We start from the raw sequence: 19,459 nt of genomic DNA on the forward strand, positions 1-19,459 counted from the left end.
GGCGACGTTTTGAGGGTAAAATGATGGCTTTAACACTGTGGACACAGCAGCAGTTGAAAGAGAAGTGTTTAAGATGAATTTTGGCAGAGTGGCAGAGAGAGCTCGTTAAGCAGGCAGGTGTGAGCCTGGTTGCTATAGTGACCGCACCCAATGGCTCCATACACACGCACACAGACATGCACCTCACTTTTGCTGCTTAAAATGAACAGAAAAGTCAGGCCGAAACAAATCGCTCCCAAATGAAAAGTAAAAGTCGTATTGACAAAATTCTTTCACTGTGAACGACAGCAATGTCTAGTCTACCTAATTCTCAGTTTTCATGCCTGTGGAGCTTATTATATGGACGTGGTGACAGTGGAAAGACACCATGCTCTTCTGATTTTCAAACGAACCTTCTGAGCCATTTTAACATTAGAGTCTATGGAAGAGTTGGAGGGAGGAGGCTGTGCATTGGTGACATTTATGAAAGAACCATAACACCTAGTACAATAGTAAACACATTGGATGAAAGAGGACAGCCATGGCTACGTTTTGAGGGTAAAATCATACCTGTAGAGCAAACGCTGTGGACACAGCAGCAGTTTTAAAAAAGATTTTAAGATTAATTTTTTTGCTCCTCTCACTCTAGCAGTTGAGCTGCCTCACTCTAGCCCCAACATTCCGTCCCATACACACCCATTATAAACTCTGAAACGGGTGAAAAAACATCATGAAACTTAAACTGGAACTGAAGAAAAAGTATAATAGATATTGAAAAGATAAATACAAGTTGAATAGTTGAATGTCTTGTCTTCGTTTTAAAGTTTGAATGGTGGCTCTATGTGAACGTATGTTGAAGTAGTAAGAGTTTAAAAATGAGTAAGTTGAATGAGAATTTGAAGGGTCTCCCCATTGAAATACATGGGAAATTTTTGTTGAATAAAGTTGAATAAAATTAAAAATATAAATGTTAAAAATGAGAAAAGTAGAAGCACACCATTCCAAAAGAAGAGGAATCTAATGGTGTTTGAATGGTTTTTCTAAGTTGAACGGTTTTGAAGGAGATAGTCGGCGAAAAACGTACGGAATAGAAAATAATAATAAAGATTAGAAGAACAATACTGTGAATGCTTTTCAAGCATTCACACTAATAAAGATTAGAAGAACAATACTGTGAATGCTTTTCAAGCATTCACACTAATAATAAAGATTAGAAGAACAATACTGTGAATGCTTTTCAAGCATTCACACTAATTATTGCAGCTGTGGAATATTTCAGACAGTATGCTACTGAGGGCAGCTAACATAAGAGTTATGCGTTATAAGATATAATCTAAGTCGTAACATTGCTGTATGGAGCTGCAGATTTGGTTGCAGGTTAACATAGCTGGACTGGCCATCGGGCATACCGGGCATATCCCCAGTGACTTATTTTTTATTTTTTTTGTAATGGCATGAACAATGAGAGGTGGTGGATTGGCCAGATGCAGGTCGATGTGTAGAAATAACTCAGTTGTTTGGTGGTGGCTATGGCGGGGCTTCCACAGAGGCCAGCAGGTGGATGAGGGAAGGGGAGGCAGGAGGAGAGACCCGAAGCAGCCACCAGTCCGAGTGTCAGGTGAACTGAACTTCAGGTAAGAAGTTATGACCTGCAGTCTATCTGGGTCAGATATAAACCAAGTTTAGGTGGAGTTTATTTTCATGTTGCTGACTTTTTACTGTCAGTTGCAATAACTCATACTGCGTTCTAGCCAGTTTGACGGAGTTTTTATACAGCTGGGTGGGTGCTATGATGTTACTGATAGTGAACTTTATTTTATTCATAAGGTTAGTAGAGTTGCCAACGGCTCCTTAAAAAAATGGAATGGTCCCTCATTCAGAGAAAATATTACACGTTTCGTATTGAGCTGAGAAGAGACGCAGTTTGTCCCGGACTTTAGCTAGAATGGAAAAAAGACACAAAGCTGGATTTATTCTGTCTTTATGCTGCACAGCTGCCTCTTCTCTCATTCTCTCCCCCTCCCTCTCCTGTTGCTACTTCAATCATGAAACTGATCAATGATCAGCTGATCGGCTTTTCTCTCTTGTTTATCGCCCACTTTGCGCCAGAAAGAGGAAACCAGCAGATGTTGCGCTAAACAACAGCAGCACGTTTAAGCTTGATCGGCTGTTGTTAGAATGTATTTAATATTAATTTCTAGTATCAGCTGATGTTTGCTGGAGCCACAGCTGTAAAGCTGCTGGTCATGATGTCTGTTTAGATATGTGGTGAGAGGGAAACATGAAACCAGGAGATGTCCTTACTGAACCATCAGAGCTGAACAGGTGATGGAGAAACAGGTTTACCTTTTAGGTGACATGAATGAGTTGAAGGGAAGTTATGAACTGTTTCTGAGAGACAAATAACACCAGGATCCTTTTTTATGTAGCAGACAGCTGGTAACTGTGCAGGGGCGGGTCTAGCAAAGTTTTGCCAGGGGGCCAGGTAGGGCATTAACAGGGAAAGGTGGGCACAAAGAAATACTTTTCTTTCTTATTCTCATTTAAAATACCTAGTTTTTATTAAATAATTATCTAAATCTTACAACCAAAGTTTTTATCTGACGTAAAATGTATAGAAATCATACATATACCAACAAGACTGTACATCACTGTCACAACAGGGTTTGTTTTCAGTCAAAGTCTTTATGGCTTTACTACCTGGTGGGTCGGTCTGTAGTAAAAATGCCCAATTTTTTTGTCCCAGTCCAGCCCTGCAGGTTAATACTGGCAGTGTCACCATGCCAGCTGACTGTATTTTATCATCAGCCAGTGTTGTTCTTTATCAATATTACCAAAGTTTACGATAAGGCAGCATAGAAAGTATTTACTTGCTTTCAGGTTTCATTCAAATGTTAGTCTTTTCAGTTGTTTCCCCACTTTTTTCCTGTTTCAAAATCAAACACCAGTTTGTGAGAAGATTATCTTCTTTTTTTAACAGGCAGATAAAGTTTTGCATTGGCATTGGCTAATTTGTCAATTGTTTGTTACAAATGTTCGTATTTTAATTTTCAAAAATGTTTTTGCCCAAAACATATGTGCACTATATGTCAGTAAAAATACTATGCAAATATTGTTGTCCTTGACTGCTGAGTAAACACTGACAAAGCACTGATTGTATCTCTTGTACTTTATCAACGCAGTATCTAAAAACTTTGCACCGTAGTGGTTAAAATCTCATTCTAATAAGAGTTAAAAGTGCATTTGGTTATTAGGTTTATAGGATTATTGAATTATGGTTAAGGGTTGGTAGAATTTTTTTTTAAAACATTATCTGCCAATTAAATCTGCCACCCTTCTCCAAATCTGTGCCCCTACCTGGCCCCCCCAACAAAAATTTTCTAGACACGCCACTGTACACAGATGGTCTGAATTTGTGAAGCGAGTGGTATCGCATTTATCGAAGTCGGCTCCTCGTTTTTTTCTAAGCCACGATTAGGCTCATTGAGAGCAGGCATGTGCATGCAGACAGTGTTTGTTTTTACATCTGGTGGGTAACGTCCCTCCCTATATTTTTGGAACAGTACCTCTGAAGCTTGATTTAGATTTCTGCAGGAAATTTACGTTCTAACTTCAGATGTAACACCTCTTAACACTAAACCGGTCCATCATGCTGTTGTTTCCAGTTACAGCGTATATTTCCTGCTGAAGCATATTTCAGGCATAAGACAGAAACATTACAAAAATATACACCTGCAGGCCACTCTATTGTCTTTATTTGACTAAATGCACTAAATTGCTGCCACAAGCTTTTGAACACATGTACCTAATAAAGTGGCTGGTGAGTGTCCTCAGTCCCAGCTCGGATACAGATGTGTCGGTGTGTCTTTGTTCCCTGCAGTAGTGCCCTCTCCAGCTCAGTCATCATCCACATACCCCAGGACGCTGTCCGAGCCAAAGAGATCATCGCCTACGTCAACACGCTGAAGACTCAGGTCAGCTATTACGCAGAGAGGCTGTCTCAAGCTGCCAAAGACCAATCGGCCAGCGGACTGGAGTGGACGCTCGCCAGTCTGGTTGACAAGGTACTAAAAGTGTTTGACGTTACATGGGGACGCTTCATATTTCATTCATACCCTCTTCCTTTCAGACCCGTCAGCTGGTGGCAGTGTGCGGCTGCAAGCTGCTAGCTTCAGCTATTTAGGCCCTGAACGCAGTACGAGTACATCGCAACCAAAGCTTCTCCTTCCGCTGAGTCTGAACAAGTAGTGCTCCACAATGACAAGGATACGCTGAGAGCAAAGTACAGCGGTCACAACAGCCAGTCGTCACTGCACGTGGACTGGCACGAAGAGGAGTGGGTGAGTTGATCAGCAGTTATTGGCTGTTTTCTGATTCCAGATTTTTTATTTCTTTAGCATGACAACAGACAAGCTTAGTTTCTTGGCACACATTGTGGATACAGCTTGATATCTTAACTACACTCTGAACTCTGTTTTTCTTTTCTTGTTGCTTCTTCTTCTTCTTGAGTCATCCCTCTCATGTTGATTTCCAGCTCAGGTCACTCCTTACTTTTAAGAAGTTGGAGGATTCGTGAGCAGATTTTTCCTTCACCATATCAGCCGACTTTATTCTATGAGAAAATACTCTTAAATGACTCGTCTTTAAAAAGTGTTCAGTGTTTTATGTCTGGTCTGTGTGTCATCTTTGTCTTTACAATGTTGCAGCAATACTTTAGTAATGATATGATATGATATGATATGATATACCTTTATTAGTCCCACAAGGGGAAATTTAAATGTTGGTTTAGTGTAAGCTCAGCTTTTTAACTAATGTAAGAAGTGTTATGACTGACTCGTTTTTAATACCTAAATCTGGCCTCAGTGCACAAACCTAAATGAATCGGTACATATGAAAGCGCCCAAGTCACGAGCTGTGTTCAAGGACATGGATAAAACAAAAAGGTTCAAATTTGTGCCCAAAAACCCCACAAATCAGTGTCACTGTTTTAAAATCTGCTGCGAGACCGCTCTAAATGTCAGCTTTTTCTTTACGTAAAGACTGAGGTCTGTAACATATCAGCTCGTTTCTTATTTATTAAAGAACATGCCTGACACCAGGCTTTTGAGTTAACGGCTCCATTCGATCTCTGCAAGTATTTTTAAGTATTTTTAGGTTCTTTCCAGCAGGATTTGTGGCTAGTTCTGGAGCTTGACCCTAAAAGATTTCAGTGTGTCGGTGCTTCTGCTTTCCCTGTTGTCCTTCTCTTCCGTCTTTATTTCTGTTTCTGTCAAATTTAAAAACAACTGCACTCTGAAATACACACTCTTTGCAAGATGTTGTCTAAACTAGTGGTTGGAAGGCATATTTGTGTTTGGTCTCTGATGGTTTATTTACACTTTTTGCAGGCCACGCCCACGGACTACAGCGCCATGATGAGCAACAAAGCCAAGAAGTCTATTGACTTCCTTCTGATGCAGGACACCGCCCCGACGATAGCCACGGACGTGTCACTGCAGTACCGCCTCGACATCGTCTTCTGCCAAACGGTCACCTACACATATTTTAATTATTGTATGTCTGAGCTGATGCGTTTATCCTGGAGTGACTCAGAGTGAAGGAGAAGGCCAAGAAGAAGTGTAAATATCATAGAAGCAAGGAGTTCAGAGCTCTACGACTTAGTGTCTTTATGGTATTTATGTGTGTAATGGAGACCAGGGGTTCCATTACCCTTACTTGTATTTTTATTAATTGACTGACTGATTTGTATTTAAAAACCGTAATGAAGAAAAACACACACTGGTTGATTGTGATTCTTTATTAGGCTTTTTGGGTTGTTATTTAAGTGACTCGTTAAAGGTGAAGAGACAGGGGGACTGGCCATCCTACCTGTGTCAGGAAAAGAACCCGTGTTAGAGCTGTTCACATTTAATCATTTGTCTGTAACCTAAATTAGTTGTATATGTAAAAAGAGAAGTGTTAACAGTACTCACTTTGTAAAGAGTAAAAGCAGCTCAATCACCTGCTTATGAGCTCCTGGAGAAAACCAATGTGCCAGGCTAGGGGAGTGTGTGTTGGAGTGATTTTGTTAAAAGTTGTCATTATTGTGCTTGGACCTTGTCTTGAACTGTATGTTCAGACATTTTCTGTTCCTCCCCCACATGTAGGATGTTACTAGCTATAGTTTTCAACTGCAGGCACAATCTATGTAAGATTCTGGTTTCCTTATTTGGTAAGGAATGTTCACTTCCTGCCCTTTATGGGCTCACCATGTAAATGGTGGACTGTTAGAGAGGTTAAGCCATATACGAGGTTGAGGGGAGATGACCCTTTTATGACTAGAGATGCGGTTAAAACGTTTGTAAGCAGGAAGTCACGTATACAGACACACATACACTCTCTCTCACTCACACACACACACACACACACACACACACACACACACACACACACACACACACACACACACACACACAGTGCCTTAGCTTTTACCACACAACATATGGGGTTTACAATGGGCGGTTGTGTAACTGTTTTCATTCAATAAAAGGCTGCGAGTGGAGGCTGGAGTTGGAGTTGTCTGAGTTTGGGTGTAGAGCTTGCAACTCTGAGAATCCGACCAGGCTTCCCCTGCACAAGTAAAAACCAATCGAACTCTGATTGTCTTACTTTGTTCTGAGTCAGCGAGGGCTGAAACCTAACTGTGGTTAAGGTGTTTTAATGCAGCGGTCCCCAACCGCCGGGCCACGGACCGTCGTTTGGTCGAGAGATGAGGCTCGGGTGTGAAATGTATGGTTTTCAGAGTTTTTAGCGTTTTTTATTGTTATTTTGTTATCGTTTTTATCGTTAACTCTGTTTTCCTGGGTCTTTCACGTGTGTTATGAATAAATCTTCTTTTTTTCCGGTATCGGTACTAGTTTTATTTTGTTGTATTTATCTGTGACACCTTAAAGGCCGGTCCGTGAAAATATTGTCGGGCATAAACCGGTCCGTGGCGCAAAAAAGGTTGGGGACCGCTGTTTTAATGTATATAGAAGAGACTGAAGTTTATATGTTATGGAGTTATTTATAGGACTTGTTACAAATCTTCATATGTCTATGATGTGTTATATCAGCCCGTTCTCACTCCCGAGGCGTAACATGTCGACGTTTTGTCACGTCCCGCGGCGTTCCTGAGGAACGTGAAAGGAGACCTTCGGCGTTCTTATGGTACGCGGCGGGCTATGGCTGGAATCCAGTGCAATGACGCTCCCGCGGTAATAGACGTTCCAGCCCTGTATTCCAGCCCTAAACCTAACCTTATCCCTAGCCCTGACCATAACCTTATTCCTGACCTTAACCAGGACTTTAATGATGTTAAATAGCGTGTTTCTAAGTGATTTGAAGAAAAAGAGCAAACATGTGTAGATTCAGTCCAGACAGTTCTCATATTTCCTCTTTTTTCCGAGGTCGTCATTTAGGAACGTGGTGGGTAGCCAAAAACGTAATATGGTGACGATTTGTCACCTAGCGTAAAATGTTACGCTTTGGGAGTGAGAACGTGTTGGTTATATTGTAGTGGTTTTCTTATGGGGAGGGTTTTGTTTCCCTTTGGTTTGCTGACCCCCAGACTTGGTCTATTCCAGATGCTCACCTGAATCAGGTAGAGTATAACAGGAAGCCATTTGCTTTTCAGAAGGGTTGGATTCTTTGCTGTATCACCATGTGTTCTCATTAATAAAGTACATTTTACTCCAGTCTCGTGCTATTTTAGTGGAAGTGACCCATGACCGTCGGCCAAAACTGACAATATGACTATTAAAAGTCTGAGTAATACTGTAATTTTCTGCTGCTCATTCCTGTGCAATATCCCATCTGACCTCCCGTCATATTTCTTTTCAAGATTTTCTTATTTAATCACTAGTGTACATATATTTATAGATACATATATATATATATATATTTAGTCATCTTTTCTCTTTTACCACGTCTCTCTAATATTTTGCTCTTTACTATTTTTCTATTTTTTATTTTATTTTATTATATTTTATTATATTTTCTTCTACTGTACCATGCTGCTGAGTGACTGCTGCTCGTCAAACACATTTCATTGCAATGTTGACCCTGTGCTAACTTGCATATGACAAATAAAACTGAAAACTGATAAAACTGAAAACAGTAAAGGCAAAGGGAACACATCAAGTAAGGATTTCACACTCCCACTCACAACGGCACTTTCAAAGCATAAAGCCAAATGCTTCAAAATTTCATTTTGAAGCATTTTAAAAATGAATGTGTTTGAGTTTCATTGCTCCAAAGTAATGTTTTCATATAAGCAAGATAACCAGTTTGCAACCATGTAAGTACAGTCCTCTATTGTGAACAGACGTGTTGGCAATCTGTCTGCGTTTATAAATTAGACAACAGTTATTTGCAGATCTTCATCAATCTGCCTGAGAGTGATTGCAGTCGGTCTGAGTTGGACTGCAACTGTTTTGAGTCAGGTTGCCTCCAAGGAGGCAGTTTATTATTTTCCTTTCCTAGTTGGACAGATGGCTGTTGTTTTGTTTTTACTGTAGTGTGCTGGGCCATTAATGGCTCAGGGGCTGCAGCGTATCCGCGCCAACACCTAAGGCCAACGTGGAATCACCGGTCAGACTAACATAAAGAAAGAATCTGTTAAATTACACATTTGTATTCATTAAGTCACAGACAATGAAAACAAGCAGAAATCAAGATGTAATATTTTTATAATTTTATTGATGTTAAATTAAAGTCCCAGCTTAGTTATGTTGTCAGTGCAAGTCACTTCAATCTGTATAGCACCAAAGGAAACAATGGTGTTTTCAAGGTGCTTCACACTGTAAGGTAACAACTTACAGTATTAAAAAGAAAACCCCAAAAGAACAAACCCCTCTGAGCAAGCACGAGGCGACAGTGGGAAGGAAAAACTCCCTTTTAAGAGGAAGAAACCTTCGACAGAACCAGGCTCAGGGCGGGGTGGCCATCTGCCGCGACCATTCCTGGGGATTTCAAAAATGACTTGATCTGATCTAAATGTAAAACTAGCTCATTTAAAGTGTCCAGTGAGTTTTAGAAAATATTTTGCTGTTGATATCACGATGTCACTATAAAGTGGAAACTTTGTTTCTTCCCTTACACCTCCCAAAAAATGCCCGCACCGATGAGAAGCACTTAGATATGCAACTTGGTTCTGTGAATATCTTTCTTTTGAAAGTTTTAACAATATCTTCATCAAGATCTTGGAAGTTTAATTGCCAGAATGTCACCAAAGATGCATGCTTCCATCTTTTACAGAGGGATTTGAAAACCCTCTCGCTGAGTTTCTTGAACTTCTCTGGTGGGATTTTGTCGTATCTGGCCCTGATTTCAGTCCAGATTTTCATGGTAAGCCGGTTGGAGATAGCTTCAGCACTTTCAATGCTGAAGACTGTGCCTGATTTTTTTGCAACCTGGGAAATCAGTCCTTCCACAAAGATTTCCACTGAAAATCTGCATCTTTCTTTCTTTTCATATGATTCCAGTCTATCAGTAACTGTTACTGCCAACAGGTGTTCTTGGAATACTGAAGTAGTTATGATATTAAATATTGGTTGTTCCATTAAATTCATTGAATCCGCCTCCCCACTCCTCCCCATTTTCAATGATATTAGTGACAATTTATGTAATTTGTCACAAATATCAGTGAAAATCGCATTAGCAATGCAGTCAAAATAATTCTGCACTTTTCGGTCTAAATGCAAATCCATCCCCTTGAATTTGTCCAAGAGTAGATCCAACAAACGTTTTTGGTGAGAATGAGGGCACTTTAAAAGTTTACCAAGCTTTGAAAGCACAGCCTGAATTAATGTCTCTAACCATCTTTCAAAGTCTAAGGTTTTTTCAGGTGGCTCACAGTCTACAGAAGATCTGTGATGCTGTATCTTTTTATATGACTCCGTTTGACTTACGTTTGTTAACGGTGGGATGCTGGCTTCATGTTCAACACAGGATTTCTGCTGCTGGGGATCTGGAATTGGATTGTTTTCTGGTTTTGCAGCACTGTGTTGGTCAGCATTTTGACAGCTTTCTTCTGTGTTAGCTGTTTCTTGGCTGTTAGCATCTATATTCTGTGCTGTATCAAACTCCTGCTCAGCAGAATCGTCCAAAAATTTCACACGTGACAAAACCGTTTTGCCAGTAGTGGTGTGGACAGAACAGTTTTCATGTACAGGGGACTTCTGGGAAGACCTCAGTGGTGATACTGCTACTGACTGTGCACACAGGTCCATTACGTCCTCTACAAAACCTACAAGCCGCTTAGCAGTGAAGCAATCCGGATAGCCTGAGATAAGCTCTCCCCACTGCTTGATCGAAAAACTACTGAACAAGTTATTCAAGAGGGATACCAAAGCATGTACTGTAGAATTATCCCCATTGGTCTGAACTGTTTCATCATTTGTCATTGTGTTACAGTTCGAGCTTGCCATTTCACTTTTTTGTTTTTTATGTCTAAAATGTTGTTTTGTGTTAAACTCCGTGTTTGAACGTTTAAAGCGCTGCTGTCCCGCTGTGTGAATGCGTTTCAACTGAACAGCCAGGTCTATATATAAGGTCGGTTTAAGGTTTCTTTGTAACGTCACCTGACGTTTCTTTGTAACGTCACCAGTCAAAGGACTGGCCCGCCCCGTCATAACGAAAGGGGCGGGACAAATCTGTTGCTTAGCAACTGAAAAAAAGGCACACCGCGCTGAATGCTACATCCGGCCTGCGACGGTACACCGCCTCCGCACCACCGTTTAAACATGAAGTGTGGATGTTAGAAGATCCCAAATATGGTGAGCTACTGGGAAATTACTCACGTTTTTGTTCTTGAGAGTGAGCGATAATAAGCGACATTTTATTGAGAAATTACAGTAGTCTGTCTACAAAAACTACAAAAATGACCTAAATAAGACAGAAGTACACATTCATTTTTATCGTTTTGTCAACAACAGGGCGCATGAGGTTTGTTCAGTATTTGTTGTGTCTACAAGGCTCAGGCGCCCCCATGAAGTGTCTTATTTGTATAGTTGAAAGCATTATAAAGGAACGCAAAACTAAATTACATATAATTATAATTCTTGGCACTTTCTGGTGTGTGTGAGTTAGTGTTTCTCTTTTATGATTTGTGGGTCCAGCATCAAATTCAGAATCCTTCCCATCACACATGAGGTCTTGAATAATCATCTTATTTTAAAGACCTCGTAGTTTGATAGTTTGCTCTCAGACTGTGGGCTTCCTTGTGGTTTTTAGGATATTTAGAAGTAGAAGGGGATCATCCTTCTGTGGAACCAGCTCCCAGTTTGAATGCAGGAGACGGACACTATCTCTACTTTTAAGATTAAGTTTCAAAGTTACCTTTTTGCCAACGCATATAGCTAGGGCTGAATCAGGTGACCATGAATCCTCCCTTAGTTACCCTGGGACTACCCTGCTGGGGGATTCCCACCATGTGTTTATACACCTCTCTGCATTCAATAATTAGTTCTTGTTCATCTCTGGCTCTCGTCCACAATGTGTCTTTTGTCCCCTTTTTCGTCTCCTCATCCCCAAAGGGTCGCAGCGGGCTGCCCCTCCCTGACCGTGGTTCTGCCAGAGGGTGCTTCCTGTTAAAAGTGAGTTGTTCCTTCCCACTGTATTGAGGTTTTTTCTTTTTAATTGTAGACTTTCTACCTTACAATCTATACCACCTCGAGGAGACTGTTGTTGTGATTCAGCTCTGCATAAATACAATTAAATCGAATTAAGTGGGTTCAGCTGTTTTGTGAAATAAATGTGAGTGACATGGTAAGTAATAGCCTGCATGTAACTCATGGTAAGAAGAGCAATATCGCCCCCTCCTGGTTCAACCTTTTTTTCTTTGCAGTAATCTTTCCAATAATAATACATATGCACTAACCTCATGCTTGCTGTTAACAATAGCCTAAAGACACAAAATCAAGTTTAGTTTTTTCCTTAAGTTTATGTTTTTTTTTTATATGGTTGGCATTTATTTTGTTTCTTTTTAATAATTCTATTGATTCTATTGATTGTTTGCCAAGCACTGAGGTCTCTGCTTAGACTGTGCTACTGGGATCACTGATTTAAAAATGAGGCAAAAGCACCAAAGTTGTGCTCAAAAATAGTACAGTGAGCTACAACCTGTTGCTGTAGTAATTCTAACACACTTATTGTTTTTAAATACATACATGTTTAGTTCTTTTAAACCTAATTATATATATATTTTTTGCAAAAGTGTCACCTAAACACCCAAATATACGTAATTCAAAACTTACTTTAATTATTACCCATTTGGCTGGTAACATGGACCCAGTCTGATGGATAGTTACTGAACAGATAGTCTTTTCTTTAAAGGCTGCATTCAGAGCAAATCATTGTAAAAACAAGACAAGTCAATAAAAAACAAGTAATAACTATAATACTAAACTACAATAGAGAGAAAATCCAGTAAATATAATTATATTATGTAAAAAATATACAAATATTTACCTCTAATTTAAAAAGACATTACAAGGGTACTAGTTTCATTTTAATCTAAACATAATCTAAATTGACACTAAATCAGTTTAAATATTACAGCTGAAGGTGATTTTAATAAATGTACTGCTGCTTGACTTTGTTTTACTACTGCAGTATAATTTATCATGTACAAAAGCTCCAAATGTTGTTTCTCTGACTTAATGTTCTGATGACGTTTGTGTTACTTTGCAGGAAATAGTCAGGACCCAGATGAACCTGTGCTGGAATTCAGTGTGGGTGAGTAATATGAGCATTTATGAAGGCTGTCCATGACCTGTAATTAAATTTAGCGTCATTAGTGCCACTCATTGCAAGTGACAGTGCACATGCTTTCAGCATGGAGTCTGCTCTTATGGTAGCAAAATAAATTCAGAAAATCTCCATCAAAAAGCAGCTCAGCAGCAGAAATATATATGGTCAGCTGGTTGTGAGTTAATGAGCATGTGAAATCAGTGTGAACATTTTGAAACAACAACTCTCCAACCTCGTAATTGTAAGACTGCCTGTGCAGCCACAGGAGCCTTCAGAGAGTCTTCCTGCTTGTCTCTTGGGTTGATTTGCTCGTGTTTTCTCACCCAGTCAATGACTGTAAAAGGGCTGGACTAATTGGAGGCAGGTGTAATTGATTGCACTGATATGCTAGTCTACTTATAGCCCACATTACAAACACTGCTGTGTTATTTTGTCTCTCAGTGCAGGTATGTAATGTGACAAAACCTCTAATGATCTGATATGTTTGGGATGGATGGGCTGTGAATTATATAGTGAATTGTCTTATTTTGTCGCTCTGTGCAGGCTTTCTACTTACAGGGTGGTGGGTCTCAGAGGACAATTGCTACCCCTGTTGAAGTGAACAACGTGTGGAGTGCAACTGGCTTTGTGGCATAGCTGGCTCTGGCCTTGGACTGTGTGTTTTTACTTTGTACCTAAATGGGACACTGGACTTCTAACTACTATTCATTGTGTTTATAAATAAAATTTTAGAATTTTATTGACTGTCATCTTTTTGCCCACGGTTGGTGAGACCTAGAATCTCTTTGTGTGTGTGTGTGTGTGTGTGTGTGTAACATCAACAGGGTTTTGCATAAAAGAGTGTGAGCAGGTCAAAAGGTCAATTCATTTATTGTAGTTTTATGGCAGCACCCTCTAGTGGCCTTGAAGCAAACAGTCTCCTAACTAAGCCATGGCATCTCTGGTCTCTCCTACTTTTGTGTGCTCTGCTGGAGGAGCAGCATTGGATCTAGTGATACTGAGTAAGCTGATTAGGACAGGCCTGGAGAAATGTGGTTTGCATGAAGTATCAGGAAAAAAACAACCTTGTATTGTAAAATAATAATACACGAATAATAAATACTTTTCATGACATTCAGATTTCTGGACTCACGAGTTCATAGAACATTAATGTTACGAAACATTGAGAAGTCTTAAAACTACATTGTATACTTATTATTTATTTACTTTAATCAGATTTGACTGGTATTTTTAAACATTAAGTTTTTGTTCCTTCAACTATTGTATTTAAGCTTATGACTCACTCACAGTATGTTTATATAACTGCCTAAAAAACGGTGAGGATGTGGCCGCAGTGGCTGAGAAGCAAGAACTTTGCTTTTTCTTTTTTTTTTTCTTTTTTTTTAAATTGGGAAGCATAAATGAACATACCAGAAAACCCTGCACGAAGGAGCCATATTTGTTTTTTGTGTGTGCATAAGATGACGCTTTAGTATTATTACACATATGATAAGGATGTTAGCATGCAACACACAAACTCAAGTGGTGTTGCCAAGATAGTTGCTGACTGGCAAGAAACTTCTAGAAGAAATCTGGTGACAGTCCAAAGCACAAATTAGATATTCACTGAGATATTCAACATCTCTTTATCTCAGTCGGTGATCCCCACATGCTTCAAAGAGTCCATCATTGTTCCTGTCCCGAAGAAACTCCACCCTGCTTCTCTCAATGACTATCGCCCTGTAGCCCTCACCTCAGTAGTGATGAAGTGCTTTGAACGCCTGGTCAGAGACTTCATCATTTCTTCACTACCAGACACACTGGACCCACTACAGTTCGCTTACCGTCCAAATCGTTCCACAGACGATGCCATCTCTCATCTCCTCCACACATCACTCACTCACTTGGACACTAGAAGGGGGAATTATGTTAAAATGCTCTTCATAGACTACAGCTCTGCATTTAATACCATAATTCCCTCCACACTCACCACCAAGCTGGAGCATCTGGGACTCAGCTCATCTATGTGTCAGTGGATCTCCAACTTCCTAACTGGCAGACCACAGGCAGTAAGGATGGGCGGACATGTCTCAGCCTCCACCACTCTCAGCACTGGAGCCCCCCAGGGGTGTGTTCTGAGCCCCCTGCTGTACTCTTTGTACACATATGACTGTGTGGCCACTACCAGCTCCACCACCATCATCAAGTTTGCTGACGACACCGTCGTGGTGGGCCTGATCTCTGATAACAACGAGACGGCCTACCTGAAGGAGATTAGGAATCTGGAGAACTGGTGCCAGAGGAACAACCTCCTTCTAAACGTCAGTAAGACAAAGGAGCTGATAGTGGACTTCAGCACTAAGCAGGAGAGGAACTACCAGACCCCCGTCATCAACGAGTGCCCAGTGGAGAGAGTGGACAGCTTCAAATACCTCGGAGTTCACATCACGCAGGACCTGTCATGGTCCTGTCACATCAACACCGTGGTGAAAAAGGCCCGACAGCGTCTCTACCACCTCAGACGCTTGAGAGACTTCCAACTGCCCTCCAAGGTGCTCAGGAACTTTTACTCGTGCACCATAGAGAGCATCCTGGCGGGAAACATCTTAACCTGGTTCGGGAACAGCACCATGCAGGACAGACGAGCTCTACAGAGGGTTGTGCGGTCAGCTGAGCGCACCATCCGCTCCGAGCTCCCTGACCTGCACTCAATCTACAGCAGGCGGTGCTGGACCAAGGCCAGGAAGATGGTGAAGGACCTCAGCCATCCCAGCAACGGACTGTTCTCTCTGTTGAGGTCAGGAAAGTGATTCTGCTCCCTGAAGACCAACACAGAGAGACTGAGGAGGAGCTTCTTCCCGCAGGCGATACGGTTTCTCAATCACACCACCACACAGTACTGACCCACACATGTGGTTCTTACACACACACTGGACTTTCTGGACTTTGGTTTTGCACAACACTGGTCACTATATTCTTCATTTCCGGTTAATACTTGTACAGCTGCTGTTATTGTGTATATATTTATTTATATTTAGATTTCTTCATACATTCTTATATAGTTCTATATTGTGTATTGTGTATTTTGTTGTACAGTTATTTTATTTTCAACTTTAATTTATATACACTCAACAAAAATATAAACGCAACACCTTTGTTACTGCTCCTATTCCCCATGGGATGGACGTAGAGACCTAAAATTCATTCCAGATACACAATATAACCATCCCTCCCAAACAGTGGTCACAAATCAGTCCAAATGTGTGGTAGTGGGCACATCTGCTATATTGAGATAATCCACCCCACCTCGCAGGTGTGCCACATCAGGATGCTGATCTGACATCATGAGTAGTGCACAGGTGTACCTCAGACTGCCCACAACAAAAGGCCACCCTGGAATGTGCAGTTTTTTGCGCTATTGGGGGTCTGGGGACCCAGAACCGGTCAGTATCTGGTGTGACCACCATTTGCCTCATGCAGTGCAACACATCGTCGCATGGAGTCTATCAGATTGTCAATTGTGGCCTGTGGAATGTTGGTCCACTCCACTTCAATGGCTGTGCGAGGTTGTTGGATATTCGTGGGAACTGGTACACGCTGTCGTATACGCCGGTCAAGCACATCCCGAACATGCTCAATGGGTGACATGTCCGGTGAGTATGCTGGCCATGCAAGAACTGGGACATTCTCAGCTGCCATCTGCCCTGAACAATGTGAACCATGATTCATCCGTGAAGCGCACACCTCTCCAACGTGCCAGACGCCATCGAATGTGAGCATTTGCCCACACGAGTCTGCTACGGCGACGAGCTGGAGTCAGGTCAAGACCCCGATGAGGACGACGGGCATGCAGTTGAGCGTCCCTGAGACGGTTTCTGACAGTTTGTGCAGAAATTGTTTGGTTGTGCAAACCAATTGTTCCAGCAGCTGTCTGGGTGGCTGGTCTCAGACGATCTTCGAGGTGAACCTGCTGGATGTGGAGGTCCTGGGCTGGTGTGGTTACACGAGGTCTGCGGTTGTGAGGCCGGTTGGATGTGCTGCCATATTCTCTGAAACGCCTGTGGAGACGGCTTATGGTTGAGAAATGAACATTCAATGCACGGGCGACAGATCTGGTTGACATTCCTGCTGTCAGCATGCCAATTGCACGCTCCCTCACTGCTTGTGGCATCTGTGGCATTTTGCTGTGAGACAAAACTGCACATTCCAGGGTGGCCTTTTGTTGTGGGCAGTCTGAGGTACACCTGTGCACTACTCATGATGTCAGATCAGCATCCTGATGTGGCACACCTGTGAGGTGGGATGGATTATCTCAATATAGCAGATGTGCCCACTACCACACATTTGGACTGATTTGTGACCACTGTTTGGGAGGGATGGTTATATTGTGTATCTGGAATGAATTTTAGGTCTCTACGTCCATCCCATGGGGAATAGGAGCAAAAACAAAAGTGTTGCGTTTATATTTTTGTTCAGTGTATGAAGACGTGGATTCTCCTTTTCACATGTTAGCATGTTGTTTGGCCAGCTGTGGCTTACATTACCACAGCTGTGATAAAATTATCAGGAGTACTTCTATGTCTATGAGGGGAAAGCTTTCCTTGTTTACATATAATATAATAATGATACAGATAATGAAAGTCAGACAAAGTGGATCATGTCTTTTACAAAGTGCATAAATAAATCAAGCAGATTTTTTTTCGGTTGTGGTTTCTGAGTTGTGAAATGTCTGCAGCTCTGGAGTGGACTGTATTTGATTTGTCACATTGAAAGAGGGCCAGAAAATTACATAATCAGTGAAGCCAAACACATGTCTCTTTCCTAATATGGGCAATGTCTTTAGTAAAACTCAGCTGTAAGCATGTCTCCAGGCTCTGAATTGAAGGATTTTAGCACACAATGTTATGTGTTTTCAAACTCACAAAATCATATTTTACGTTCTTGAAGCAATAACCACGTGAAACTGAAGTTTAAATACTTTTCTTCCCTACATCCTGTGTGCAAGAGTCAATTATAGCATCATTTGGAGAGTTATATTTCATTTAGCATGTTATCGCATATCTGAAGGGGACCTAAAATAAAGCACAGTTCAGTCAGAGGGTCTCTTATTGATTGAAATCAACTTTTCCTGCTTTTAGGAGATAACTGAAAGTATACATGAAAGTGCCTTATCTTTTATAACCACAGGTTTTTTTTTATAATGGGTGTTTGTGTAAACTGTGTGTCACAGAAATAAAAGGCTGCTGTGGCGTGATGGTTCTTCGTAGTGGTCTGACACCGAGGGCAGAGGGGCTGCTCTGAGATCCTTCCCTTGCTAGCATGTGAAAAACCGGTTGAGCTGTTCGTCTTGTTTCATTAACGGGAATAAGTCTCTAAAGCAGCGGGGCCTGTGGAAGCGCAGACCCAACACTTTCCAGTAGCATAAGATTTTTTGCCAAGAAGTGCGACAGCAAAGAACTGATTGTCCAAATATAAGTTTCCTTACTTTTTCTATGAAGTTTATATGTTTGTAAAAATAAAGTAAACCATCTGCTCTAAACAGGTTTACATAGACTCAAGATTCCTTTTATCATTTTCTTGAAAATGTGTTTTTGGGGTGTTTTGCAAAACTAACTTTCCTCAGTCACACACTTTTTTCCTTCAGTTAAAAAACTTGTAGATCTGGCATATTGATCGATCACAGGTTTGATAGCTTATCTCTGGACAGTCAGCTTAAAGAAGAATTTGCAAAGTTCATTGTATTTATTTAAGATCATTTTTGACAGCCACAGCTGTGACACATCAATGATTTTTATAAGATATTTATCACAGACTGACAGAACTACGAGAAACACCTTTTAGTTATCGTCCTTTTTAGTCGTCTGAAAAGTTCATATAAAAGCAGAGGTTTCTCTGTTTTAAAGACACAGAACATTTTTAAGACACAATCACACAAGTAGATATTTCAAGAAGACAGTGTAAACAAACATTTAGGGGCTGTGGTTTCACATGTTGCTCCACCTATCATGCGTTAGAGTCACCTTCCAGTAAGTTTCCAGGTCACTTACCCAGTATATGTACTCAGACTGGAACCAGTATGTTTGAGATTCATACAACCAGAAAACTGTCTCCTCTGTTTATTGTGTGAATTCACACTATTGAGATCCTGTTTCTCTTTAAACTTTATTCTACCTTATTCTAGTTGCTCCGACCTTTGCTGGTTAACTACTCCCTCCGTTTTCAGCCGATTTCCACCATTTAAACTTGAATCTGTTCTGCTCCCTGTGCTAATGCCAGCTGTATCTTTTGGTGGTCATACCTTTCATACTTTTTGAGATATTACAGTTTTTGCCCGTTGCTTGAACACTACAAACCCATGCTTAGACTAAAGTAACACAACTTGAAGCTTTTGTTACCATACCTCAAACACATGTACCCCTACCTTAAACAAAAGCGCTGCTTTGCACCCTAGTTGCAATTATGCAACACACTTACTCCTTTATGCAACACACATGGTCCTGCATGCTACACTCTATTTCATACATAAGACACTTTGTTCACAAAATGAAATTTCAGGGTGCCATTTGGAAAACACATGTACCCAAAATACAAAACACATCGGGTAATTGCAACCACTCAAATACACACCTGAAGGCACTTACTTGTAAAACTGAACACCAATTAGCCAACTACAAAAAGCCCTCAGTTTAGCCAATTCAAGAACTTTGCAAGCATGGATGGAGGGAGAGCA

At 41.0% G+C, this 19,459-nt stretch overlaps 1 protein-coding gene and 1 long non-coding RNA gene across 3 annotated transcripts; both read left to right on the forward strand.

The window, feature by feature from the left end:
- Positions 1-3,453: 3,453 nt before the first annotated feature.
- LOC309689094 (inositol polyphosphate-4-phosphatase type I A-like) lies at positions 3,454-4,226 on the forward strand. The gene is made up of 2 exons (XM_082505267.1): positions 3,454-4,043; positions 4,109-4,226. The coding sequence occupies exons 1-2, from the start codon at positions 3,831-3,833 to the stop codon at positions 4,160-4,162; spliced, it is 267 nt and encodes an 88-aa protein (XP_082361393.1). The 5' UTR covers positions 3,454-3,830; the 3' UTR covers positions 4,163-4,226.
- A 5,392-nt stretch (positions 4,227-9,618) lies between these two features.
- Positions 9,619-13,443, forward strand: LOC309689097. 2 transcript variants are annotated; one of them, XR_014271251.1, is made up of 3 exons: positions 9,619-10,775; positions 12,691-12,735; positions 13,294-13,443. It is a non-coding gene; the product is annotated as an uncharacterized lncRNA (long non-coding RNA). The 2 variants fall into 2 exon arrangements; XR_014271252.1 differs by having other exon boundaries at positions 13,309-13,443.
- Positions 13,444-19,459: the final 6,016 nt, after the last annotated feature.

This window comes from Aulonocara stuartgranti (assembly GCF_965226115.1).
Source record: "Aulonocara stuartgranti genome assembly, chromosome: 15".
In the NCBI taxonomy this organism is placed as follows: Eukaryota; Metazoa; Chordata; class Actinopteri; order Cichliformes; family Cichlidae; genus Aulonocara; species Aulonocara stuartgranti.